At 36.2% G+C, this 27,955-nt stretch overlaps 1 protein-coding gene across 1 annotated transcript in view; it reads right to left on the reverse strand.

The window, feature by feature from the left end:
• Positions 1-27,955, reverse strand: part of PXDNL (peroxidasin like) — a 557,041-nt gene that overhangs the window by 48,298 nt on the left and 480,788 nt on the right. The window contains exon 18 of the mRNA XM_069099924.1: positions 1,434-1,568. Coding sequence (XP_068956025.1) covers positions 1,434-1,568 — 135 coding nt within the window. The remainder of the gene's footprint in view (positions 1-1,433; positions 1,569-27,955) is intronic.

Raw genomic sequence — 27,955 nt, forward strand, 5'->3', positions numbered from 1 at the left:
AAAAACTTTAAAAGAAATAGCTTAGCAAATGAAGTTCCTTTAACAAAGTATATTTTTTAATCCAAAGAAAATCAGTAATTTTAATGTCATGTATATTTTTTTAGAGAGTATTTTGGTAACTTTTCATAGCCTTAAAGCTGTTATCAAGCTATATTTAAAGGAGCAAAGTCCATATTCCCCTACTGAAACATGAATATTCATACTGAATGAATAATTTAAATAAATGGACTCACTATTAAAGAACAAGTCATGACAAAGTGTTTATTTACTGGAAAAATGATTCCATTGTTGCCACAAACTGAAGTTGTACTGGAAACTTTTTTTTTTGGAGGGGGGAAGGCAGGGCAATTGAGTTTAAGTGACTTGCCCAAGGTCACACGGCTAGTAAGTGTTAAATGTCTGAGGCCGAATTTGAACTCAGGTCCTCCTGACTCCAGGGCTGATGCCACCTAGCTGCCCCCTATTGGAAACTTTTAATCACTGTAGTATTAATATGAGTTCATCAGAATATTAATTTTTAAAATCTTAAGAGAACAAAGACAAAAATACTCCAATATGTTCTATGACTTGTTTTGCATGCATGATTCTTTATCAATTTCAGGGGCAGCAAACAACACCTGAAGATCAGGATGGATCTATACATCAGACTGCTGGTCAACAATGAAATATAAAGAGTAGAAACTTTTGATTACTTTGAATCTAATGGGGGAAATGATGGGATAAACTAGACAAAAATGGAACACTTGAAGAAATGGGGAACTCCATAGGTCAGAGAATACAAATGTTCTAGAGGCAGGCTATCATGTAAGAACTACTAAGAAGTTCATATACCAGTGTGATAGATAAATAGATGGACCACCCAACATACAGACTGGATCCAATGGGACCACAGATGGTTGACCTGTAAATCCAAAACTTAGGAAAATGGGTCTATTATCCTTCTGTTTATATAGATATGAAAAGATCTGTGTGGATCACTGATTCTGGTACTTGGTGGAGATGTGTGTTTATTATGATAAACTACTATAGATCCACATGTGGGTATCAGTGTGTTTATCTACCTTGAACTCTTTCCAATATGTATTAAAAAAAAGAATACAATCTCTTTCAATTATTGTTCATTAAACTCCAAGATGGAAGATATTAAAAAAAAAAAAGACTGCTAAAGCAAAGAAATTTCCTCAGGATAAATCTTCTTCCCATCATGGAATAATTTCCTTGAAAATGAATGTGAATTAACATTATTAATGATTAGAGAAATTATATACAGCTTCAATTGATATGTAGTAGGATTTCAGAATACAGAATTTTCAGGGATAGAAATTATACAACTCTAATTTTATAAGCTTCCTTTCAGATGGTGTTAGACAAATTTTATGTGTAGATCACTTTTGGTTAGTAAAGTAAAAAGATAAGCAGACACATTTATTCACCTGTCTCCATCTCTTAGTCGTTGAAACTGGGTAACAAAAAGGCACATCAGGGTTGGTCCTACTCTTGTGCCCGGAATGAGGTCTTCTACCATTAAGGCAGGCCAAAGGTCAATATTGAGTGGAGTACCATAGAGCCTAGAAAACATCAGTAACAAAGGTTTAAGTAGAAACATTTAAAATGTCATCAAAAATTGGGCCATATATTGATACACAGATATGATCTCTTGACATTGATAAATCAAAGGGATACTATAGCTAGCATTTAATAGTAACTAGCATTTATGTAGCACAATGTTGTTTATATGTGTGTGTATACGTATAAACACGTTATACACACACACACATCTCATTTGATCCTCACAACAGTTCTGTAGGATTGATACTATTACACCTATTTTTTACAGATGAGAAAATTAAAGCTATTAAAAGTTAAGTAAATTGAACAAGGCCATAGCTGGTAATTATCTTGTTTCTGACAGGATTTTAATTCAGGTCTTTTCAAGTCCTATGCTCTATGCATTCATTGTAACACCTAGAAACTATAAAAAAAGAAAATAATATTATACTTGCAGCTAATATTTTATAGTTATTATTCTATTTTACAGAGTCCCAGAGGGTCTCGTGGAGAACATAGTTTATAAGAAGAGATATCTTACTTTAGGATCTTATTTCCATACAAATCCCTATCTTAAAACTCAAATTTATGTAACTTTCACTTTCCAACCAAGGAGTAAGTTTACACTATTTATCCAAATATATTTACCAATCAATTTCCTTGCTTGAATGTCCCAGTACCATAATACCAATACCCTCTATTAGATAAATGTATTTTCTGGTAAAAACATTAATTAAAACCCTCTTGGTGGAGTGCATGGATGTGACAACTGCTTTCTATTTAATGTATAATAAATAAATGACTTGGTAACAAAGGAAAAATTTTAGCAACTACCTATTTGAATAGTAGATCAATCATAATAAGAACAAGTAATAATAGGCAGCTAATGCTATGCTTATATCTATGAAATCTAAGAGATTCAATAGGTTTTATCAATCTTCTATGAAGTATCATGGAGCATATGGACAAATATAACACAATGAGAAAACATGAATGAGAAACTGATATAATCACATATAATCTAGTTAAGTATTCTTAATCTCGCCCCCAATATTTTTTGCTTTGTCACCCATAAACATACTTTGAATTTTCTTTTCTTTTCTTTGGAGGGGGGAAGGCAAAGCAATTGGGGTTAAGTGACTTGCCCAAGGTCACATAGCTAGTAGGTGTGCCAAGTGTCTGAGGCCACATTTGAATTCAGGTTCCCCTGTCACTAGGGTTGGTATTCTCTTCACTGCATCACCTAGTTGCCCCTGCATTTGCTTAAGTTTATATTCCACACTAGAACATAAGCTCTTTGAGGGCAGGGATGGTTTTATCTTTGTCTTTTTATTCCTCCAAACCTAGAAAAAGGTCTTGTCCTTTTTTTTTTTTCTTTATGAGTGATGATGGTGGGGCAGATTTTTCATTGCATTGGTTTGATGATTTTGTTGTTGGCAATATGCTATTCCACAATGACATAAATTGATCGTTGGAGAGGAGCTCCAGAGTCATCTAGTTTCACCCATACACCAAAAGAATATAACACACCTGAAAATTGACTGTCTAGACTATGCTTGAGTTTGCTGAGGAGGGTGAAGTCACCATTTCTAGAGGTTAGCCCTTCCACATAAGGACAGCTACAATTACTAGGGATTGGGAGTTTTTCCTGACATTGAGTCAAAATTTACTTTTCAACCTCAAGACATTGCTCCTGGTCCTCTAGGGGCAAAACTGAACCCATCTAATTGCTCCTCCACATAACAGCTCTTCAGTTCCTTGAAGACAGTTACCATGTTCTGCCGAGTCTTCTTTAATTAGGACTAGCATGTTCAACTCCTTGAACCAATATCTTGACTCTAGGTCAGGGGTAGGAAACCTGTAGTCTCAAGGCTACATGTGGCCTCAAGGCAGCAGGTTCCCCACCCCTGCCCTCTTACATCCTGGTTGCCTTCCTATGGATCTTTTTCAGCTTATCAGTGTCCCATCATTTCTAAACCATGGTGCCCAAAAACAAGTACAAAGCTCAAGAGCAGAATACAGTGAGACTATCACCTCCCTATTCCATGAAGCCATACTTCTCTTTTTTCATACTAAGAACACATTACTGTTGTCCCTTCTACATTACAGGGTTAAGAGGCACATCACCCCCACAATCTGGAAAGTCCATATAAAAGTTTTTGGCTCTCCCTTCATACCAGAGAAGAAGTCTGAATTATTATGGTATTAAAAGATTTAAAAAAATGTTGATGGGGCGGCCAGGTGGTACAGTGAGTAAGAGCACCGGCCCCAGAGTTGGGAGAGCTGGGATCAGATCCAGAGTCAGATACTTAACACCCACACAAAATAACTGGCCATGTAACCTTGAGCAAGTAACTTGACCCCAATTGCTTAAAAAAATGTTGATATTATACAATACTATACATATATTTTATACATTTATGAGTTTCTAAACTTCTTCTGTATGGTCTGCTAGCCATCATATGTTATCTGAAGCCTCTGCAAAAATCCCTAAAGCTCCCATTTAAAATCTCATGCTGACCCCAGATACATTGAAACTGTGATAGGAAAAGTCGCAATATGGAAGGAATAACTGTTTCTTTTAGCTGCCTTATCACACTGCTCACTCACACTAAGCTTGTAGGTGCTCATTAACCCCAACATGAGTTATCTGTACAAATTCCAGGTAATCTTTCTATACCTTCCCTTTCCATCTTACATTCTTATATGTGTGAAGTTGACATTTTTGTAACCAAGTTCAAGATTATAGCTCTATCCCTATTTATCTATCTATAGATATATACTGAATTTCTTATTAAATTAAGCCCAATGCTAGCCTATCTAAAACATTTTGGATCCCAATTCTCATCTACTATTATCTAGAGCTTGCAGCTTTGTGTCATTTGAAAATTAATAAGCAAACCAAATATAGGTTTATTTAAGGTCATTGATAAAATGTTACAAAGCATAGATCCCTCAAAATTTCCTGCCACAATGATATTGAATCATTAACTACTCTTTACATCTGGGCACCCAGTCAATTCTGAATCATTCTGATTACATCATCTAATTTATCTCTCTCCCTGAAGGAGTAGTATGAAATACTTTTCCAAAGCAGGAAAAATATCTAGATAAACTATATTCACAGAATTACTCTTGTCTACTAATTAAGTAAGCCTGTCACAAAAAGAAAAGAAATGAATCTAACATGACCTCTTGATGAAGTCATTCTGGACCATTTTCCTTTCTAGTTCTTCATCAAGTATCTCTTTAATTGTCAACTTTAGAATTATCTAAGGAATCAAAGTCAAGCTCATTGGCTATGGTTTGTTGACTTTGTTTTCCTTTCAGAAAACTAAGACAGCATTGGACCCTCTTCAATCAAATGCTATTTTTACCATAGTCCACCATCATACAAAGATCACTGATGATGATGCAGCAATAAAATCTGCCATTTCTTTCTGGATCCAAGGATATAGTTCATCTGGGCAAGGTGACTCAAACTTATCAAGGATAGTTAGGTTGATTTCTTGCTATCTCTTTATTAATCTAAAGAATCAACTCCTCTTAGTTATTGGTCATCATCCTTTATAGAGAAAAAAAAAGAAACAAAACTGGAATTGAATGGATACAGATATCCTCAATTGTCAGTAATCATTATCCCATTCACACCAAGGCAAGGTTTTATTTTTTAATCTCTATTTTTTCCCAATAAAATTAAAACTCAAAATTTTACAAAACTAGGACAATCCTCCTCCTTTTTTGTTGTCCTTAGCTTCCCTCATAAGATTCAACTGTTTTTCCCTCATAAGATTCAATCCTGACACATTTTTTTTTTTACATTTTTACATTGCCATTACCTTATCTTCCATTTTCTGCACACTGTAAAAAATCTAAATTGGTTGGCTAATTCTCTTAAAATATGTTTCTAAACAAATTTTAGAGCGACAGAACCCACAAAGTGACAGAGAGAAACAAATCTAAAACATAAGGGCAATTTTCCTTGAGAATTTCTTTAAGGATAATTTCTGGGTAATGGTTTGGATCTGTTTCATAGTATCTTGATTTCTCATAAAGTCTTTAGCTTCTATTTGCTCCAATCTAATTCTGAAGGAATTATTCTCTTCAGTGAGCTTTTGAAATTCTTTTTCCTTCTGGAAAATTCAGCTTTTTAAGGCATTCTTCTCCTCATTGGCTTTTTGGACCTCTTTTACCATTTAAGTTTGTTGTCTTCTTCTCATTCCATGCTTTGATCATTTTTGTCCCCAAAAAAGGAATCTAAAATTGGATTGCTTTGCTTCCTTTGCTTGCTCATGTTGCCACTTAATTACTTAACTTTTGAGCTCTTTGCCACAGTAGAACTCTGCTTTCAGAGGGGAGAGCTTCATCCCAAATAGCTGGGGTTTTCACAGCTGCCGGAGCTATTTGGAGGGTGTCATCTCTACAGCCCCCACATACTCACTGGTCACACACCTCAGTACCACCACCCAAGACCATGATCCAGATTCAGGCAGGTTAAAACAAGAGTCATTACACTCTGAATGGTTGCTTGGCCCCCCCTATGATCAGCAGGCCAGGAGCTCTGAAGCAGCCATGTGGAAGCGGTTGCACAGTTCCCGAACCTCCACCCACTTCTCGCTCCAGGGGCAGACACCGGACTGTGCTTCCATCCCCCCCCCCCCAGTTTCAACAGAATTCTACATTGACTTTTTTACTTTGTCTTTGGAATTAATGGGTTGCTATTTCTGGAAACCACCACAGCTGCTGGTGATCCACTTTCCCGCGGTTTGTTCCAGCTGCTGCTGGTTGGAGCCACAAGCGGCTGGTCTGGGCTCCCAGCATGCTGTGATGGACCCTTCCTGGTGGCCTGCTGAGCTGCCTTCAGCAGGAGATTTGTTCTCTCTGTCACTCTGTGGGTTCTGTAGTTTTAAAATTTGTTTAGAGTCATATTTTATAGGTATTTGAGGTGGTTATGCAGGGAGCTCATGGAGTTTTCCTGCTTATAGGCTGCCATCTTGGCTCCGCCCCATTTTATTTGATTTCTAAGAAATCACCTCTATTTATTAAATCAAAATACAAACAGAAATTTTATTCCTTTCTTTTTTGGTCATGATATACTTTGATATAAATACTTTATCATAAAGTAACTTTCCTTATTGTTTGTGGCAAAGGATTTTGCTTATTTCCCCCATTTGAATATTTGGCAAGTTCAATTTTAACTTGCATTTTCCTCAAAATCCAAAAATTCAACAAACTTTGGTTTCTGCTCTATGCAGAAGGAACCTCCCCCCAAAAAAAGACTTTCACTGCAAGGACATCAACTTTAACCTCAAGAATTAAATAATATAAATGATTTCTTATTGTCATTAGATTGTCAATAACCGGTAATTTACAGTACTTTTGATAAAAGTAAAATCTATTCCTTAAAAGGATCTTCATTCAAATACTTTGAAGCTCAGTGTAAGTAATGGTAATTTACACCAACTAGTATGTAAGCCTTAAGCATCAACAAATAAAGGAACAAACATTTACTAAGGTCTAAAAGTGAAGAGGAATTAAGGATCTTCTTGCTGAGGGTGAAAGAGAAGACATAAAAACTGGCTTTAAGCTTAAGTTAAAAAAAAATAAGATCTTGGCAACTGGTCCTATCACTTCCTGGCAAACAGAGGGAGAGGAAATGGAAGCACGGTCAGATTTTTTATTCTTGTGCTCAAAGATCCCTGAATTGACAACTGCAACCATGAAATAAAAATATGCTTGCTACTTTGAAGGAAAGCTATGGCAAATCTGGACAGAATACTAAAAAGCAAAGACATCACCTTACTGACAAGGTCAAAGCTATGGTTTTTCCAGTAGCAATGAATGGCAGTGAGAATTGAATTATAAGGAAAGCTAAGAGCTTTAGAATCAATGCTTCTTAATTGTGGCTCTGGAAAAGACTTTTGATTGTCTCCTGGACAGCAAAGAGGCCAAATCAGTTAATACTTAAAGAAACTAATTCAGGCAATTCACTGGAAGGCCAAATTCTGATGCTAAAGCTTAAAATACTCTTGCAACATAATGAGAAGATAGGACTCATTAGAAAAGATCCTGATGTTGAGAAAGATTGAAGGCAAAAGGAAAAGTGAATAGTAGAGGATGAGATGGATAGAGAGTATCATGGAAACAACAATCACCAACTTGGACAAACTTCAAGAAATAGTGGTGTTACTATGGTCCATGGGGTCACAAAGTGTCAGACATGACTGAATGACTGTAAAACAACTACTAAATTAAATCCTAAGTATTTTACCAGGAATTGAAAGGCAGATGGAATGCTTAGAATAACCAACTTACATTATACTGGGGTCAGGAAAAGAGGGCATTAATTATATAGATAAATAAATTATACAAATAATTATAACAGATAAATACGATATTATTTGAGGAGATAAACAGCTCTGACAATTAATTGTGTATGTGTATTTAACTTTGCCCTGAGTGGTATGTCAACACTTATAGAGCATCTGATTAAACAGAGCACAAAAGTAACCATCTTTAAAAACTACCTGAGTTTAAAAAAATAATTCCTTTGTGCACCATCATTTTACCCTAGCTGCTAACCTTTTCTTCCATCCTGAAGGAAGGCCACACAATACACATGAATAAATATGACCAAACAAGGTCTTTGCATGTTACAGCTTGGTATTTTTGTTGCCATTTTGATGTACAAGTGGCTGAAAGAAATGATTGGTGGACCTTGAAATGAGCTATTTCATGCTGCAAAGACTACAGTGTCATTCATTCCTAATTCTATAATGACAATCTGACTTAACTTCTACTTTACCAGGAAAGATCATAATAAGAGCTTTCATTCAGTTGGATCCCATCAGAGACATGAAGTCAAGAGGTTGTGCTTGAAGTGTTTTCAGGGACATACAATTGAATCCAATGCACAGAGTGAAAGACAGATAATTCAATGATTTTATGATTTTGATGAAATAAATAAAATCCTTTCCTACAAACAATAGGAAGGTTACCTTGTGATAAAGTATTTATTCTGAAATGCTTTCTTAGGCACTTTTGAATTTTCAGACAGATCATAATTAATTCATGTTTTTTAAAAACAAAACTGTACATGGAAAAATGTCCTTGAAAGATATGAAACACTCTCTGCGCTATTGTATAAAATAATGTGTTTTTTTCACTCAATATGGCATGACTTCCTTTTGGTTAAAGGAAGATGGCATGGACATCAAAAGAATTTTAAACAATCAAAACTTTAAAAGATGACCTGCTTATGGGAAATAAGCCATACACCCTAATGATTTATGTAAATGTATGAAAAATGCTATTTTTTTGCCTCAGGAGGACACATTCAGAATATCTTTTACTACAGGCAGAGAGAATTTCATTATTCTATTTCTTTTCTTGAAAGTTTTTAAAGTCACTATATTTTCCTTATAAAACCATAGTTAAGCTTTTATGCAATGTTAATAGCTGTAAAGTTGAATCTTGAAAAAGCATTAATTCTACAACTTGCATAAACTGTACAGAAAATTAAATAAATGGGAAAGATGAGTCTAATTATAGTTTTCTCTTTTACTATATAATATTATTACATTTTCCCCCATTAGGAATGGGGGAACCTTTCTTACTCCTCTTAGCTGACTGATTCACAGAACAAAAAAAAAAATCTAAGTTCTAAGTGGTGGGAAACCTACAGCCTTCAAAGTCCTTGGGTGCAAAGTCCTTGGGTGCAGCCTTTTGACTGCATCCCAGTTTTACAGAACAAATCCTCTTATTAAGAGAATTTGTGAAGTTTTGATTCAGTCAAAGGGCCACACTTGAGAACCTAGAGGGCCACATGTGACCTCAAGGCCGCTGGCTTCCTATCTCTGCCATCTAAGTAAGAAATAATGTAATTCAATTTTCTTTTCTGAGGAGAGGAATAAAAGAAAACATTTTACTCCTGTGCTAAAACTGTGGGTTAGGATGGGTGGAGAGGGAGACCATTTAACCGATATAATAATTTCAGAGTAGAGTCATATTTGCAAGTCCTTCCATTAAAATGTAAGCCTTTTATGAATAGGAATTTGTTTGATTCTTTGGACTTGTATCCTCAACACCCAGTAGAGCATTTGGCACAAAGTAGCCATTTAATAAATGGATTGACCGGTTTTCTATTTACCCATAGAAGGTATGTAAATAAAAATAAAGAGAAGAGGGAAAATTGGGTAAAGAAAAAAAGATAAAGGGAAAGATACAGAGAAAAGGGGGAAATGAGCAATGAAGGTAGATAGATGCACACACATACACATATATACCTACATACATACACTCCTAGAGAGAAAAAGTAGTAGTAGAGAAAGAAAGAAAGAAAGCCCCTTAAGCCATGGACTCCTTGGGATCAGGAGCTGGGTTTTGCCTTTGTTTTATCCCCAGAGCTTAAGCAGATACTTAATAAATACTTTCTTGACTGACTGACTTCTATGAGATTTCAGTTTAGAAGTTTTAAGGCCTTTAGGTTTTAAAACTTTGGGATTTAAATGAACTTTTCATCTCCCAGTTATGGTATCCACATTAAAAAAAAGTGCCATATTTGAAGTGATTGGTACATAAGGTATACAGTAGGAAGGTCAAATCACTTCCAGTTGAGGCTGTGCCCCCAAATGCTCCAATGTGGTGTTGGCTATTGTTGCTGTCCAAATCTAGCCTTCCAGAAAGTCTAGAGCTTTGCTACCCCTGACATATAGTATATATAAAAACATCATGGGTAGCCAGGTGGCTCAGTGAATAGAGCACTGGCCCTGGAGTCAGGAAGACCTGAGTACAAATCCAGCCTCAGTTACTTACTCACACTTATTAGCCGTGTGACCCTGGGTAAGTCACTTAACCCCAATTGCCCTGCCTTCCCCCCTCCAAAAAGAAAAAAAAAACTGAAAACACTTTAGGGCTAGCTGGTGCAGTGAATAGAGTACCGGCCCTGGAGTCAGGGGAACCTGAGTTCAAACGCGGCCTCAGACACTTAATACCTACTAACCATGTGACTTTGGGCAAGTCACTTAACCCCAATTGCCCCTCCAAAAAAAAAGACATCACTAGTGCCTAAATTAACTGTTGAGAAGAAGGAAAAGACTTCCACTTATGTTCACAAAGACCTGAAAACAGTTTGCCTGTGAACCCTTTATTTGATTCACTTCTTTATGTGCCTGTGAATATAGTGTTCCATTTTTCTTCCTCCAAGAGAAAAGTTTTGTTTGGCTTTACTCATTTCAGTCATCAAAATGCATACTCAATATTTGTACATTAATTGAAACCAAGCATTCCCCTAAAAAATATTCAACAGAGGAAGATTGTCTTTAGAAACCTACCTCATTATTCATTGGAGAGTTTCTGCCTCTAAAGATATTCCTCCTAAGTGTTCCAAGAACCCAGGGTCACACATTACATAATATCCCTTTCTCTGTTAATCCACGCAGATCTCTTCCTTCATGATCTATACATGTCCTATTTCTCATTTGGGAAATTATCTGACAAGCTAAGGTATTGTTCCTATTGTTTTGAAAGATCTTAGATGGTATCATCAGGGGTAGAGTCACGGAATCTCAGAGTCAAATGGCACTTCAGTGACCATGTAGTCCAACCCACCTAGAAGCTTAACCTAGAAGTAACAGTTGCTTTATAAATTAAGAGTGAATACTGCTAACATGTTCACTTAGCAAAAGCAACCCCCAAATCCCAAGTCTCCCTGCTGACAGCAAGATTCACCACCAGTAGCATTGGATTATATTCTGGGACAAGTACCTGCAGAAATTTCCCTGCTGCTGTTTCAGTTTCTTTCTGTGTACCCGGCCTCTAACCTCAATCCATTATTCTGTGGTAGCAAATAGTAGGCCTCAGTTCTGGCTAGCTACTCAGAGAACAGCAGGACACATAAGAGAGTGGGACAATACTTTACTCAGACAGACTGACTCAGAAAAAGAGAAGAAACTAAAGAACTAAAGGAACTGAGAGTGCCAGTTACCAGCTTATGGGACAGCACCAGGCCTGAAGGAAAGTGACTGGCATCCAGCTTGGGACAGGCCTGGCTTCCAGAAGTGACTTGGAGACAGGGACTGAGGATGCCAAAAAGCAAATGTCCTAATGTGGGAGAAGGCTGAGAATTTTGAGGTCAAAACACTGAGGATATATACTCATCATCCCAGGGTTAAGAGTCAGAAAATGAGTAAAATAGGAATACAAGGAAAAATACTTGCTTCATTATTACTGGTCATGTTTTCTTCCTGGATACTCTCTCCTTTATGGGTTTTATGAAATTACTTTCCTTTCATTCTCTTACCTGCCCAATCATGTCTCCTTTATTGGTTCTTCATCCGTATCATACTTACTAAACTATGGATGTTGCCATACTCAGAGACCTGAACTCTTTTCAGGGATATAATTCTATTCTCTCTGCCACTGACTCTCAGTGCTATATATCAAGTTCCAGGCCCTCCCCTGAGCTTTGGTCCCACATTTACCTGCTGGACATTTCAAATTAGATGCCCTAAAGATATCTTAAACTCATCATATTCAAAACAAAACTCGTTTTTTTCACCTTGTCTCCAAGCCCATGTCTGTTGAAAGTATCATTTATCTAGTTCCCAGGTTCAAAATCTCATCATCATCCTGAACTTTGTATTCTCCCCCATTCCATATAACCAATCACTTGCCAATCTTAACCATTTCTATCCCTAATATTTCCTGCATCTGTTTCTTTCTTTCTACTCACAGGGCTACCACCTCAATACTGGCCCTCATCACCTCTTGCCTAAGTCACTCTAGCAGCATCGAAATTGTTTTCCTGTTTCAAGAATTTCCTCACTCCAGCTCATCATATTTACTGCTGCCAAAGCGATTTTCCTTAAACTCAGATGTGACCATGTCACTTCTAAATCAATAAACTCCAGTGACTCTTTTCCCTCTAGGACAAAAAAAAATAAACTCCTTTGTTTAGCTTTCAAAGCTCTTTACAACCTGGTCACAGCTTTCTTTTCAGACTCTTTATGCATTGCTGTCCTTCCCTTACTCTGTAACCCAACCTATGATGACCTATCCCTCACACACACTAGTCTATTCTCTCTCTGTCTTCTCTTCACTGGCTGCCCCATTTTGGAGAGTTAAAATCACCATCTCATAGTACATATTTACAACCACAAGTTAGCAAAAAGTTCATTTATATTTCTTATATTCTTTTTTGATTTCTTAAGACTATAAAGTTTTGAGAAAGAGAACTAAAAATTTAATCATGGACTTTAAAGTATAGTTTGTTCTTAAATCTTTTAAGAATCAATTTTATTTTTTTTAAATAGTCAACTTCAAAAGAAGACTAAGAAAAAGTAGATGAAACATATAAGAAACACAAAGGTTATGGAGGAGGTCAACATGAACTTTTTCAAAAAATCCTAGAGTCCTAAAACCTGGAAGAACACAGCAAAGGTTGAGAAGTATTTTAGGAGAAATAAAAAGCAGCTGGTAGTACACTTGAGATGCTAATTACATCAAGAGGTGGTAAAGGCTGCAGATATAAATAGATTCAAAAAGGCTTTAATTAATTCTTGCATAATAGATACATAATTTATTAGTGAGGGAAATCAGGGACATTCAGAGGTATGTTTAGCCTTTTGAAATCGACACAATAGAGGACAATTGAGCCCTCCTTTATGCCTTGATGCCCAAGTCACAATCAACATGCCCTGATAGCTATAGATGAATTCAGGAGCTAGGTTAAATCCAGTAAGACAATTATTATGCTATGTTAAATTAATCAGTATTGATGGATCAGTATAGGACATTTTACATTTTTACATTTTACATTTACATATACGACATTTACATATTTGGAACTCACTCAATTTCATTACTCTGAGAGATGGCATTCAACCATAAAGTAAGAGCTTTATCAATCTAATTTCATATGTACTTTAAGTAGATCATAATCACTTCACAAAGAAATGCATACGTAGTTGCTGGGATATACAAGTCTGCATTTCACTTTTTTTTTCACTCTGTAGAGCAGCATATCACAAAGAAAAATCTTGCTTGCTAAATAAATAAATAAAGCCCCAAACTAAGAACTTTTTGGTGAATGAGAACATTGATTTCAGATACTTAACATCTTCTTCAAAGATGAATTTATGAATTTAATAAATGTCATCAGACACGCATTGAATTTCATGGTGTACATTTAAAACAATCAAAAAGTAAACAATTGCTTAATGTAAACTTCGTTATTAATGATCACTTGCTTTTGAATTTATTTTCACTTGATAGATAAATGAGCACCTCAGAACACAGCTATTTTTTAAACTATTTCATACACCATATAAATATGGCATTTCTCATATTTGCACTTTTGGCAGATTTCATACCATCTATTATTTGTGGTACTCTCAAGTGGTAGTTCTGAAGTTTCAGCAAAGAGAAGCTCCTCTCATGTCTGACTTCCTAAGTGCCTAATAAAACAGATTTCTAATAATTTTTTTCTTCTGGATTACTTGAATACCATGGATCATCCCTCCCCAAAAAAATAACTGATGAGAATAAAACATCTTAAAGAAAGGTACTATCATTTTTGTTTTTAATTACACATTTAAATCACCCAACATGCTACTAAACAGGGGTGAGCTTGATATGATTTTATGAACTGTCAACCCATGATAATTTTTTTAATATGAAGCAAACATTTCTACCCCAAACAACTTCAATTCTGGCTCAATGCATTGTGTGAAATTATGGCTTCAGCCAATGAGAAAATGATAACACTTGTGTCTATGAAGCACTAAAGCAACTGCTTGAGAAAGTAGAACAGAGCAGTCATGCTGGTATTTGGCATCATGAAGAAAAAAGATAAGCTATTTGGATAAATTCATATTTTTAAAAGAAAAAAGAATGAACTTGGTGAATGAAATATGTGTATTACATAAAACCATAATAACAAATATCTTTTATAAACTTGAGTATATAATTTAATAAATGCTTGTTGAAGCTGCAGTATATGATTGTAACAGAATATCATTATTCCCTAAGAAATGGAAAGCAGGATGATTTCAGAAAAACCTGGAAAGAATTACATGAACTAATGCAGAGTGAAGTGAGCAGAGCCAGAAGAACATTATACACAGTTACAGCAGTACTACATGATGAAGAATTGTAAATGACTTAGCTATTCACAGCAATACAATGATCCAAGACAATCTCAAAGGATTAATGATGGAGCATGCTATCCACCTCCAGGGAATGAATTGATACTGCTTGAGTACACACTATTCCTTTCTTTCATTCTTTTTCTTTTATTCCAGTCCTCTTGTACAAAATGACTAATATGGAAATGTTTCACATGACTGCACATGTATGACCTATTATCTGATTTCTTACCATCTTAGAAGTGGGGAGGGGAGGATGGAAGGGAGAGAATTTGAAACTCAAAACTTAAAAAAATGTTAATTGTTTTAACATGTAATTGGGAGAAAATAAAATTTATTTTTAAAAGGCAGTAAAACATTTTTGCACTTGATAAAAATACTTGTTCATTGGTTGATTTAAATACCCATAATTTCATTGGCATAAGGACTTGATCCACCAATGTATATTACAATGCTACAAAGACTTTGTGAGGAGCCTTGAACAATTACAATGGCCAAAAAAGAAATCATAATTATGCAATTAACATGGTGTTGAGCTTTGTCCTCTAATGATGTACATATAATTTGTCCCTGGGGCCATACTTAAAGCCCTTCCAGATTTGTAAGGCCTTGCACTTGAAGATCAAAGGTTCTCAAACTTTTGCATGTATCATGGACTCCTTTGTCAGTCTACTGAAGCCTATGGAACCCTTCTCAGACTGTTTTAAAATGTATACAATAAAATACATATAATTACAAAGGGAACCAATTGTGTTGAAATACAATTATCAAATAATTTTTAAATATCTAGGTCTGAGGTTCCTTCAAATGTATCCCCCAAAGGAGTCTGTGTGCCCCCATGTTATTAACCTCTATTACAGTATAAGTTTGCCCTGTACAAGAATTTTAAAAGGAAGTCCATGTACATTTTCAAAAGAAGAAGAAGTTCAAAAGTACTGAAAGGACATTAGAAAATGCCCCAAACCATGAACGATGAAGAAATTTGCCTGGAGGAAACTGGAGCCCAGGGAGATTGTTTAATTTGCTGTCAAGTAACTAGTGAGCCAAAGAGCCTAGGACTAGGCTGAAGATCTTCTACTTCCTAGTCCATTGCTTTTCTATTATTCTACCTCATCTTAGACCAGTAGATCAAGAAATAGGAATGCATTAAGAACATTAACTGTGCCAGGCACAGTTGTGTTAGAAAAAGAATAAGAATAAGCTATATTGGATATCATTATTACCATAATATTTGTATGAAGCACTTTATCATACATATATAGTATACATATATGTGTATATATTCCCCATGAACAAATTATGAATAAGGCATTAAAATTGTCTGGAATTTAACTTCCCTCATCTGTAATATAAGGGCTCTGAAATGGATAATCTCAAAGGATAAACTCCAGCTATGTATCCTATGATCCATGTGGGTAAATCCAGAGAGAAAGATACTATTGTTGAATTTAACTCAATATACCAATATTTGGCATCGAGGTTTCTTGAGATTTCTAATTATTACTTAGAAAATGATAGTGAACAATAGTAGCACATTAAGGTGCTAAAGAGCATCAGGCCAAACAGAAGTTGGGATTTCTTCAGGTTCTTATTCAAGCATATTTTCTTAAATCTACAGCATTATGGAGACAAGTCTCGCATTTAATTTTAATGCTTACACTAGATTACTAAGCAATAGGAATAGTCTTGATAATACGTCACTAGATAAACAAAGTAGTATGAGATCATACCAGATGCTATAACATCTAGTATAAGCATACAAACCTTGTCTTTTTATTTTTTTCTGAATGAAGTTTCTCTGAGAAATAACCTCTAAGCCATTAAATTCCTGCTTTTCAAAACCATCAGGTACTAGAGAAGATGCATGTCAAAAAACAATCTTTCTACCGTCACTAAAACCCAACCAGTTATACCAAAGAGTTATTGAAACTGGGCTAAATCCATCATTTCTTTAAAGACTAAGAGATAAAATATGGCTACTACTTTAGGCAGATTTTGCTCTCTGAGGGCATTTTGAAATGTTAAGTTCTATAATTCAAAGGTGACTAATGGTGTCATGCCTAGGCACTGGGACAAATTAGATTAGATCATAAAGAATGTTATATTTCCATTATATTTCAAATCTACTAGACCTATGCCAAGGAGGAGGATGGAATTAGACCTCAAAATTCTAACATTTGTGACATACTTAATCTAGAGTATTTAAGTGAAGAGACGGTTCTTATATATCCATGTGACTTATGGTACATCTTAGAAAAATGTATTCTATCTAGAATCTGTTTAAGGACACTGTTATTTAAACCACGATCCAATATAATACTTAGTCACTCAGTAACAAAGTTTTGTCATGCTCATTATTATTTGACACCTTTGATGAATGAGATTGATTTTAATGGGCAAATGAGGAAAATAAAGGATAACACCTAAAATGTAAAATTATATTTATCAAAAATGAAATATTGAAGTCTACAAATTTTAAAATGATCAAAATCTCAATTTGATAATCAACTATGGTTATGCTAGAGTGTATTTACACATATGCAGAGAATATGCACATTTTCAATTGCTTTTCCATTAACTATTTCATACATCTTATAAGATATTTTGAGAAGGTAACTGGTCATTTTTTGGTACCTAATTCAAATTCTGCCTCTAGCATACATGAGCCCTGTGACCATGAGAAAGTCACACAAACTCTCAGTGACCTAGAAAACTCTCTTAGGCTATAAATTACAGAGGAGTTGTTGTCTTGCATCAAAGGAGAGAGTTTATGAGATATAGGGAACCTGTGGCCTCAAGGCCACATATGACCTTCTAGGTCCTTCGGTGAGGTCTTCTGACTGAGTACAAGTTTTACAGAACAAATCTTTTTATTATGAGGATTTGTTCTGTAGCGCAGTGAATAGAGCACCAGCCCTGGAGTCAGGAGGACCTGAATTCAAATCCAACCTCAGACACTTAACACTTACTAGCCATGTGACCTTGGGCAAGTCACTTAAACCCAATTGCCCCTCCAAAACAAAAAAAAGAGGATTTGTTCTATGAAATTTGGATTTAATAAAAGGGCCATACTTGAAGACCTAGAAGGCCACAGGTTTCCCACCTGTTTTAAACAATGACAATTTCCTCAACTAATGAAGTTAAAAAAAAAGTTCTGATACTTCCTCACATATACCTACGAATCTGGGACAGAATGGATATTTAGAATTCTATTTTAGGAAGCCAAAGAATGAAGTGATTTATAACTTTGTGGTTTAAATGGAGTAAGCTATTACTATGAAGGGGCAGACAATGAAGATAAAATATTTTTTAAAGTTATCAAGTAAAGTCAACAAGCATTTATTAAGTGCTTACTGTGTGCCAAACACCATTCTAAACAATAGGAAAATATTTCTGGGAGACATGATGGTAAAGTAAGTAGTAAGTTGCTGGTACCGTCCCATATTGACCTCCAAAAAAACAAAAAAATAGAATCCCAGGAAAAATCCTGAAATAGCTGAGCCAGTGGAACGACAGGGTGGAGTAGTTTCTTTTTTTTTCACAAGCTTTATTAACGATGATCATTAATTTCTACCAGATTTTGAGTTACAAATTTTCTTCCCATTTTTCCCCTACCCACCACCCCAAAATAGCAATCTCCCAGGATATCACCTCCTCCAATCTGCTTTCTCCCGTATCTTCTCCCATACCCCCTTCGACTTTTCCAGCAGGGCATGGTGGATCTCTATGCCCCAGTGCCTGTATATCTTATTTCCCAATTACATGTAAAATAATATTAATAATAGAATACATATATATATATATATACATATATATAATTTTAAAACTTTGAATTCCAGATTCATTCCTTCCCTCCCTTGTCACATACCCTTACTAGGAAGATAAGCAGTTCAGTATAGGTTATATATGTGTAGCTAATGCAAAACATTAACATAGTAGATATATTGTAAAAGACTGACTATATTTCCCTCCTTCCTGTCCCACCAACCACTTGTTCTATTCCCTACTTTGATCCCATCCCTTTTCAAAAGTGATTGCTCCCAACTTCCCTCTACCCCAAGTCTTCCCTCCCTTCCATCATCTCCACTCTCATCCCCTTCCCCCCTACTTTCCGATAGAGTGAGATAAATTATTTAGTGTGTATGTCATTCCCTCCCCGAGCCAAATTCAATGAGAATAAGGTTGACCCATTCCCTTTTGCCTTCCTATTCTTCCCCTCCATTGTAACCATTTTCCCTTGCCTCTTCTATATGAGATAGTTTATCCCATTCTGTCTCTCTCCATCTCCTCTCATTATATTCCTCTCTCACCTCTTAATTTCAACTTTTAATATCATCCCTTCCTATTAAATTGGTCCTGTGCCCTCTATCTATGCATACCTGTAAACATATATACACATATTCACATATGTACTCATATGCCTATATACCCTCCGATATAGACATACATACATACATATATATACATATTCCCTTCAACTATTTTCATACTGAGAAAAGTATTATCAGTTACAGTTACCATTTTTCCATGTAGGAATGTTAATAGTTCAACTTTGATAAGTGGCTTATGATTTCTTTTCCCCGTTTACCTTCTCAAGCTTCTCGCTTCTTGTTTCTGAATTTCAAATTTTCTATTTAACTCTGTTTTTTTTTTTTTCATTAAGAGTGCTTGAAAGTCCTCTATTCCACTGAATGACCATATTTTCCCCTGAAACATAATACTCAGTTTTGCTGGGTAGGTGATTCTTGGTTTTAATCCCAGCTCTTCTGCCCTCCGGAATATCATATTCCAGGCCCTATGATCCCTCAGTGTAGAAGCTGCCAGATCCTGTGTTATCCTGATTGTGTTTCCACAATATTCAAATTGTTTCTTCATGGCTGCTTGCAATATTCTCTCCTTGATCTGGGAATTCCAGAACCTGGTTATAATATTCCTAGGAGTTTTCTTTTTGGGATCTTCTTCAGGAGGTGATAGGTGGAGTCTTTTAACCTCCATTTTGCCTCCTGGTTCTAAAACATCAGGACAATTTTCCTTGAGAATTTCTTGGAAGATGATTTCTAGGTTCTTTCCCTGATCATGGCTTTCAGGTGGTCCAATAATTTTTTAATTATCTCTCCTGGATCTATTTTCCAGGTCAGTGGTTTTTCCCATGAGATATTTCACATTGCCTTCTATTCTTTCATTTGTTTAGATCTGTTTAACATCATCTTGATTTCTCTTAAAGTCACTAGCTTCCTTTTGCTCCATTCTAAATCTGAGGGAATGATTCTCCTCATTGAACTTTTGATATTCTTTTTCTATCTGGCAAATTTGGCTTTTAAAGGCATTCCTCTCCTCATTGCCTTTTTGAGCCTCTTTTGCCATTTGAGTTAGTCTGTTTTTTAAGGTGTGATTTTTCTCAGTCAGGTTGTTGACTCTCATTTCATATTTTTCTTGCATTGTTCTCATTTCTCTTCCCAATTTTTCCTCCACTTCTCTTATCTGCTTATTAAGGTCCTCTCTGGCCTGTAACCAGCTCATATTTTCCTTTGAAGCTTTTGGTGTAGGAGTTCTGACTTCACTGTCTTCCTCCTGTTCCATGCTTTGCTCCTTTTTGTCCCCAAAATAGGAGTCTAATGTTGTAATTTTCTGTCTGTTTTGTTTCCTTTGCCTGGTCATGTTGCCCCTCAGTTATTTGACCCCTGGGCTTTTTGCCACAGTAGGACTCTGCCACCAGACAGGGGAGCTTTTGTCCCAAACGCTGGGGTTTTCTCAGCTGCCAGAGGTTTTAGTTGGGTGCCCTCTCTAAAGCCTCCACATTCTCTGGCAATCTGGACACACACCCCAGAACCTCCACCCTAGACTACAATCCAGATCCAAGCAGGTTAAAGCAAGAGCGATTACCCCTCAGACTGGTGTTTGGTCCCATTACAGTCTCCAGGCCAGGAGCTGAAGCTTCAACATGGAGCCAGCTAAGCCAAGGTTTCTAAGTGGCTTCTCACCCTGGGGGCAAAAGCCCATGCACTCCCAACTACTGGGTCCCAAAGTCCACACTGCACTGACCTCTCACTTTGTCCTTTGTATCTATGTGTTGATAATCCTGGAAATGGCCACAGCTGCTGCTGATCTGGAGTCCCTCCAGGTGGTGGTTGGTCAGGCCCACCCTGGGGCTAAAACCTCCAGCTCACGAGGGCCTGGGCTTGGCTCCCAGAGTGCTGTGCTGGATGATTCCTGCCAGCCTGCTGGGCTGTCCTCAGTGGGAGGTTAGCTTCTCTGTGTCATTTTGTGGGTTCTGTAGCTCCAAAGTTTGTTCAGAGTCCCCTTTTCCATGAATTGGGGAAGGTGGAAGCTGGAGCCGCACAGAGGTCCTGCTTCTTTCCACCATCTAGGTAGAGTAGTTTCTTAGCCTATAAAACTTGAAGTATCAGAAAGAAAGGGCCATTTCACTCAGGTAAAAGAAGAGTACATTCTAGAACAGGAAGCATCCCAGCAAGCTGGTGCCAAGCCCCACCTCAGCAAACTAGTGGGTCATCCTAAGCTCGAAGGTGGTGGAGAAGGCATACACAAACACCAGGACCTCTGATGTACCTTAGCACAGCCAGGGGAACTAGTGAAATCTAGCTTGGAGAATTGTCCTATGAGCCAGGGCAGCTCTGGGCAGGGATACATTCTCTAACAAGTCGACCTCCCCACACTACAGCATAGCCCTGTGTGGGCAAGCATCCTCCAGCAGCCAGATTTCCACATGCTTCAGTGTGCTCCTGGGGAAATGCACAAAAACCCCACCTGGCCTCAGTACACACCAGACACTGCTACTGGGACCCAAGGTCAGCACCAGGTAAGCTGCCTCTCCCTACAGTCTCTAGTTGACAGGACCTGAGGCTCCAGCACACAAAGCCAGTGACCGGGCCTTTGATTCCAAGTACAAGAAGCTTGGGACAATGACCCTGTTACCACAGTAGGAGAGTTCAACTCTAAAAACCAGAAAATAGGGGGGAAAGATAAGCAAAGAACAAAAACAAACACTGACCAAAGACTCTCTTTATGGTGACAGAGAAGATCAAAACACAAACTCAGAAGAGGACAACATTGTCAATATGCGTACATCCAAAACCTCAAAGGGGAATATGAACTGGTCTCAAGACCAAGAAGCCTTCTTGGAAGAGCTCAAGAAGGATTTTAAAAATCAAATAAGAAAAGTAAAAGAAAAATTGGGAAAAGAAATGAGAAGTATGCAAGAGAGAGTCAAGAGCTTGAAAAAGGAAAGACAAAAGACAACTATAGGAAACATGTCCTTAAAAAGTACAACTGGCCAAATGAAAAAAAAAAATCTACTGAAGAAAACAACTCTTTAAAAAGTTGAACTGGCCAAATGGAAAAGGAGTTACAAAAGCTAATTGAAGAAAACAATTGGTTAAAAATTATAGTTGGGCAAATGGAAGCTAATGACTTTATGAGACATCAAGAATCAGTCAAACAAAATCAAAGGAATGAAAAATAAAAGAAAATGTAAAATAACTCACTGGAAAAACAACTGACCTGGAAAACAGATCCAAGAGAGATAATTTAAGAATTATTAGTTTACCTGAGAGTCATGATTCAAAAAAGCAAAAGCAAAAATAGATCTAATTAAAAGAGATAAGGAAGGAAACCACATCTCCTAAAAGATACCATAGATAATGAAGTAATATCAATACTAAACATATGTGCCCCAAGTGGTACAGCATCCAAATTCTTAGAGGAGAACTTAAGTGAGTGACAAAAAGTAAAGAGTAAAACTGTAATAGTGGGGCTTCTAAGGCTGTATGTATCCCAAAGAGATAATAAAAATGGGAGGTGTACAAAAATATTTATAGCAGCTCTTTTTGTGATGGTCAAGAACTAGAAATTGAGAGCAATACCATCAATTGCAGAACGGCTCAACAAGTTTTGGTATATGAATGTAATAGAATACTACTGCTCTATAAGACATGATGAGCAGACAGATTTCAGAAAAAACCTGGAAGGACTTAAATGAACTGATGCTAAGTGAATTGAGCAGAACCAGGAGAACATTGTATATGGAAAAAGTAACATTGTGCAATGACCAGCTTTAGTAGACTTAGCTCTTCTCAGCAATGCAATAATCTAATACAGTTCCAAAAGACTCATGATGAAAATGCTCTCCACATCCAGAAAAAGAACTATAGAGTCTGAATGCACATTGAAGCATACTATTTTCTCTATCTCTCTTTTTTTGTTTGTTTCTTCTTAGTGATGGTTTTCTCTTTTGGTTCTAATTCTTCTTTATAACATGACTAATATGGAAATATTTCTAATATGATTGTACATATATAGCCTATATCAGATTGCATGCTACCTTGGGGAGGAGGAGGTGAGGGAAGGGGAAAATTAGAACTCAAAATCTTACACAAGCAAATGTTGAAAACTAAAAACAAATTTTAAAAAGCAATAGGAATAGAAAAACAAACAGAAAGAAATATGGTTCCTGTCTTCAAGAAGTTTACATTCTAGCGGGAAAAGATATCTCTTTCTGCATGGTGCTCAATGCCAATTAAAAAAAATTAGTGTGTTACATGTAATATAAGGCAATATTTTATCTCAGAAAAGGTTAAATATGGGGCGGCCAGGTGGCTCAGAGAGTAAGCACACCGGCTCCAGTGTCAGGATGACCTGGATCAAATCCGGGCTCAGATACTCAGCACCACACCCAGAAATAACTGGCCGTGTAACCTTGAGCAAGTTACTTAACCCCGATTGCTTTAAAAAAAAGGGGGGGGGTTAAATATTCAAAAGCTGAAGATCAGTTTCTAGGAAGCTACATATTTCTATATGAAGAGGGAATGAATTCTAAGAAGATCAGGTCTATCAGAACTACTAGTCATACATGTTAACTGTTGGAATGCAACTAAAGGAAATTGTCTGTGGGAGTAGATGAGTTAGAGTTTGGTCCTGAATAGCTGAAGAACCTCACATATGAATCATAATAGCAATTAGAAATTTGTCTATGAGTTTTTCCAGTAATACCTCCACTGTAATATTTCCTTACTTTTTAGCACATAATTACTATACCCAGTTACACTTACATGTCAAAAAAAGGCAGATTTTGATATTATACTTGAGGAAATGCCTTCATTTAAACAGAATTGATTGAGTGGGTTACATATTATAACCTTGTGCATAGAGAAGCCTCCAATTATTGAATGGTCATAAGATGACGAAACTTAGTTATAATATTGAGTAAAAAAATAAGATAAATCTCTAGGATAGATGGGCCTTTCATGTAACAGTGAGTTCAATATATTGCTCTGTATGTGGAAACCTGATTTGACCAGAAATATGACCAAATTAATTTATTGGGAAGGTAGTTAAAAGAGGAGATTAATTGTATAGATAATATAAGATGAAGAATTCAGTGTATCACAGAAGAAAACAGTAATGATGTAACTGAATTAGGACAAGTAGAGAAGCTGAATTGAGAGAAGGGACATAGCATCTGGCATATTACATTACTTTATGAAATCCTTGTTGAGGGGTGGCCAGGTGGTGCAGTGAGTAAGAGTGCCAGCCTCAGTGTCAGGAGACCTGGGTTCAGTTCCTGCCTCAGATACTAAACACCCACACAAGAATAACTGGCCGTGTAACCTTGAGCAAGTTACTTAACCCCGATTGCTTAAAAATAAAATCCTTGTTGATGAATTGAAAATGAAAGCAAAAGAATGGGAGAAACATGAAAGGAAAATGAAATATAAATATATGAAATGAAAAGTATGAATAAAATTGTAGCATATTAGATAAAGAAAAATAAATTAAGGATGAAAGAATGAAAATGAATAAAAAGTAGAAAAAATAAGATAAAAGAAAGGAGAAAGAAAAAAGATATAAAGACCTAAAGAAAAGAAGAAAGGGAACTAAAAAAAGGCAAAAGGAAAAAAGGTAGAAGTGAGGAAAATCATGGATTTGGACAAAAATTAAAAGAGGGAAAATATATGAGGGTCAACACAATGTATAGTTATTCTATTTCATCTTTTTTTAAATTCTAAAAGACATTATTTTGCATGAAACCCTTGAAAATTTCATCAACATCTCATATGATATACTGCTTACTTAAATTTAAGACCAATTAGAACAAGCATTCTTTAAAATCATTAGCATAATATTAGATAACAGATTCTATACATCCCCCCATTGCTCCCTTCTTAGCTTTCTAAAGAAAGACTGGCAAATATTACAACTAAATTATTTCTATGTGTTCTTTTTCTATGCTACTGGCTTCATTGTGGTGACTCTTCAGCTCTACATATCATAACTTTTGGCTTAGAAATCAATAGGTGATACAGATAAATACACATATATACACAAACACATATACAGAAAACAAAGGCAAAGCCTGTTTTGGAAAACAGTTCCTGCATTTCCAAGAAAAGAGGGCGTTTAGAATGGGTAAGGTGGTATTTTAAAAGGATCAACAGTTCTATTTAGCAAATTCCAAAAAAGAAATATATACTTTAGCAACTGGATATAGAACTAAAAATTTGTGAGAACCAAATACACATTATTAAATTGATCAATATTTCTCTAGTTACCTTCTAAAACTCTTTAAGTATGGAAGTGAACCTGGGTTCTCAAAAGTTATTCCAGTGAAACACCAGCTATGGCAGACCCAACATGGAAAAATGATAAATACAAGTTTGGCAATAAGTCACCGTATGGAGTCACTTTCAATAAATTCAAGATCACTCATCACCAGAGAAATGGATGCTAGTCATTGGATTTCCACTGGTCAAAGTAACCCATGAAACTTTTTAATGAGACATGAAGGGGTTAAAATAAGCTTCAGAAAAGGTAGAAGACACATCAAGGTAATCTTTGGTCATTTTTAGTATTAAAGTAAATGTCTTCCATTGTGATAAAATAATTCTAAAATAAGAAAAATACAGAATTTTCAGAAGTAGAACATTGAGATTTCTAGGGTTAACAACTGAACATTAACAAAATGTAAAATCATAGTTTCCTTAGAACTATAATAGACCTTACAATTCATCTCATCCAATTTTTTTTTATTTTACACATGAGGGAATGGAGGCCAATATAGAGAAGAAGCAATATGCCAAAGTCAGGATTTGCTCAAGGTTACACATGGAGTAGAGCTTAGCAGAACTATTATTTGAACCCAAATCCTCCAACATCAGAGCCATACCTATTTCCACTGTACCATGATGCCCTCAGTCTTCTATAAATGTAACTATCCCCTACTAAATCCCCACATAGGATGCCAACTCTTACCTGGTGTTTTAAAGGATTAAAGGAATTAATTATTTTGTGTTTGGTTATTTGTTGAAAGTACCATACCAAGCCCCTGATAAGAACTACCTCTTCAAAGATAGCAATCTAACAACAGCAATTTTTCATTGGTCTCTAGTCAATTTTCACTTATCCAGTAAAATCCTGTTATTTCTTCTATTTCTATATTTTGTTGTTGTTTGGGGATAGGAGTTAAAATTCATGGCCATGCATGGTTTTCTCTTGTCTGATTTTTCATCTTTCTCTTGGAGTTACACCTGCCTTCATGTTGAACAAAGTAGTCTAACAGATTATAACTGATAAAGGTATGTGAACATATTGGAGAGGGATGAACATTTAGATATGAATGTGAAAAAAAGTTTTGCCTTATAAAACTGTTCATATCACTTTTGGCTTCATTTTGATGGTAGTTTTTCACACTATAATGTTGTGACTTTGGGCTATAGTCAGTCAGTTTCCCATTTTGTCTTGTCTTTAACCGATTCTTTATAGATGAAAAAAGAGTATCTGGAAGCAAGGGTATTTGAGGCTACACCATATGTTCTAGTCTGGAAGTCATTATGTTCTGTAAATAAAACTTAAGGCTCCTCCACAAAAGTTTAATGGTTCATTATGGCAAGGGGGTGGCTATGAGTTCTCAAAGACAATGCCAAGTAGAGTAGGAACCCTGTAAGTTTCTTAACTGTGTGTCAGTGATGGACTGCAACCAAGTGATAGACTAAGTTAGAGATGTATGGAAAGCCTTATCATTGGCACGTTAGCCTCAATGTGATGAAACGCTAAACCATGCAAACTCATCAGAGAAATATACAAAGCCTTCCCTGGTCCTGTGCTGCCTTTCTGCTTCTCCAGGACCAGAGGCAAAGTAGTGATTGAAAATATGGCAAAGGGTACTAAAAATCACACAAATTTTAGATCGTCAAAAATGATTGAATGTTTTGTTACTCTAAATGGCAAATCTTTGAACAAGAAACAACAAGGTGAGATACTACAGAAGGACCTGAGTTGCAGCAATATTGACATTCTTGCTTTCTATGAAGATGGAAGAGATGAATGAGTTGTAGATTAATTAAAGTATAGCTCACAAGTTATCCTCTGACTGGCTAATAAAAGAGTTATTCATTTCAGTTTTTTGTGTTTGCCCAAAGGCATAATAAACATCATTTGATAGGTTGTTTACCCATAACTTTGCAGAGTTTATAACGGTCATGGGCAAAAAAAAAAAGTGTAAATGAAAATAATTGTCCCATTTTCATCATTATTTGTTTCAGAGGATGAAATAGTAGAGAAATTATTTTTGTTATCAACATCAAACCAGGGGTCAAATAGGGAACTCTGTGTGGAGCACATACTGTACAAAGTCCAAAGGGACAAGAGATTTCTTATAAATGAGAAGGTTCTTCTCATGCTCCTATTTGTAGATGACATTGTGTTGATTGCATCAAGGTCCAAAATATTACATCTTCCCAGTGGGCTTCATGGACAATCAAAAGCCACTTTCCTAACCATCTACACATAAAAAAACAACAACAAAGAGATGAAAAATGCCTAGACTGAACTATGTCACACAGTTAGATTAGCAACAGTTGAGTTATTAAAACAATACATATATATCAGGTAGACATTACAAGTAGACAATGAACTGGGTCCATAACTAAGTGGAAGAGAACATACACATCTATTTTGGGGTTAAACCATATATTCTAGTTTGGAGATTATTTACAGAAAGTTGGATTGCATTTGGGAAATTGTACAGTACTTTCAAAAGTCTTTGGCTGCTTTGTGATTCAAAAACCAATTGTTGTGGGGGGTTTTTTTTGGGGGGGGAGCACAATTGGGGTTAAGTGACTTGCCCAAAGTCACACAGCTAGTTTTTGTGTTAAGTGTCTGAGGTCAAATTTAAACTCAGGTCCTTTTGACTCCAGGGCCGGTGCTCTACTCACTGCGCCACCTAGCCACCCCCAAAAAACAGTTGTTTT

This window comes from Petaurus breviceps, unplaced genomic scaffold (assembly GCF_028583685.1).
Source record: "Petaurus breviceps papuanus isolate PSGF00001 unplaced genomic scaffold, PetGlider_PUasm1.0 38, whole genome shotgun sequence".
NCBI classification, from domain to species: Eukaryota; Metazoa; Chordata; class Mammalia; order Diprotodontia; family Petauridae; genus Petaurus; species Petaurus breviceps.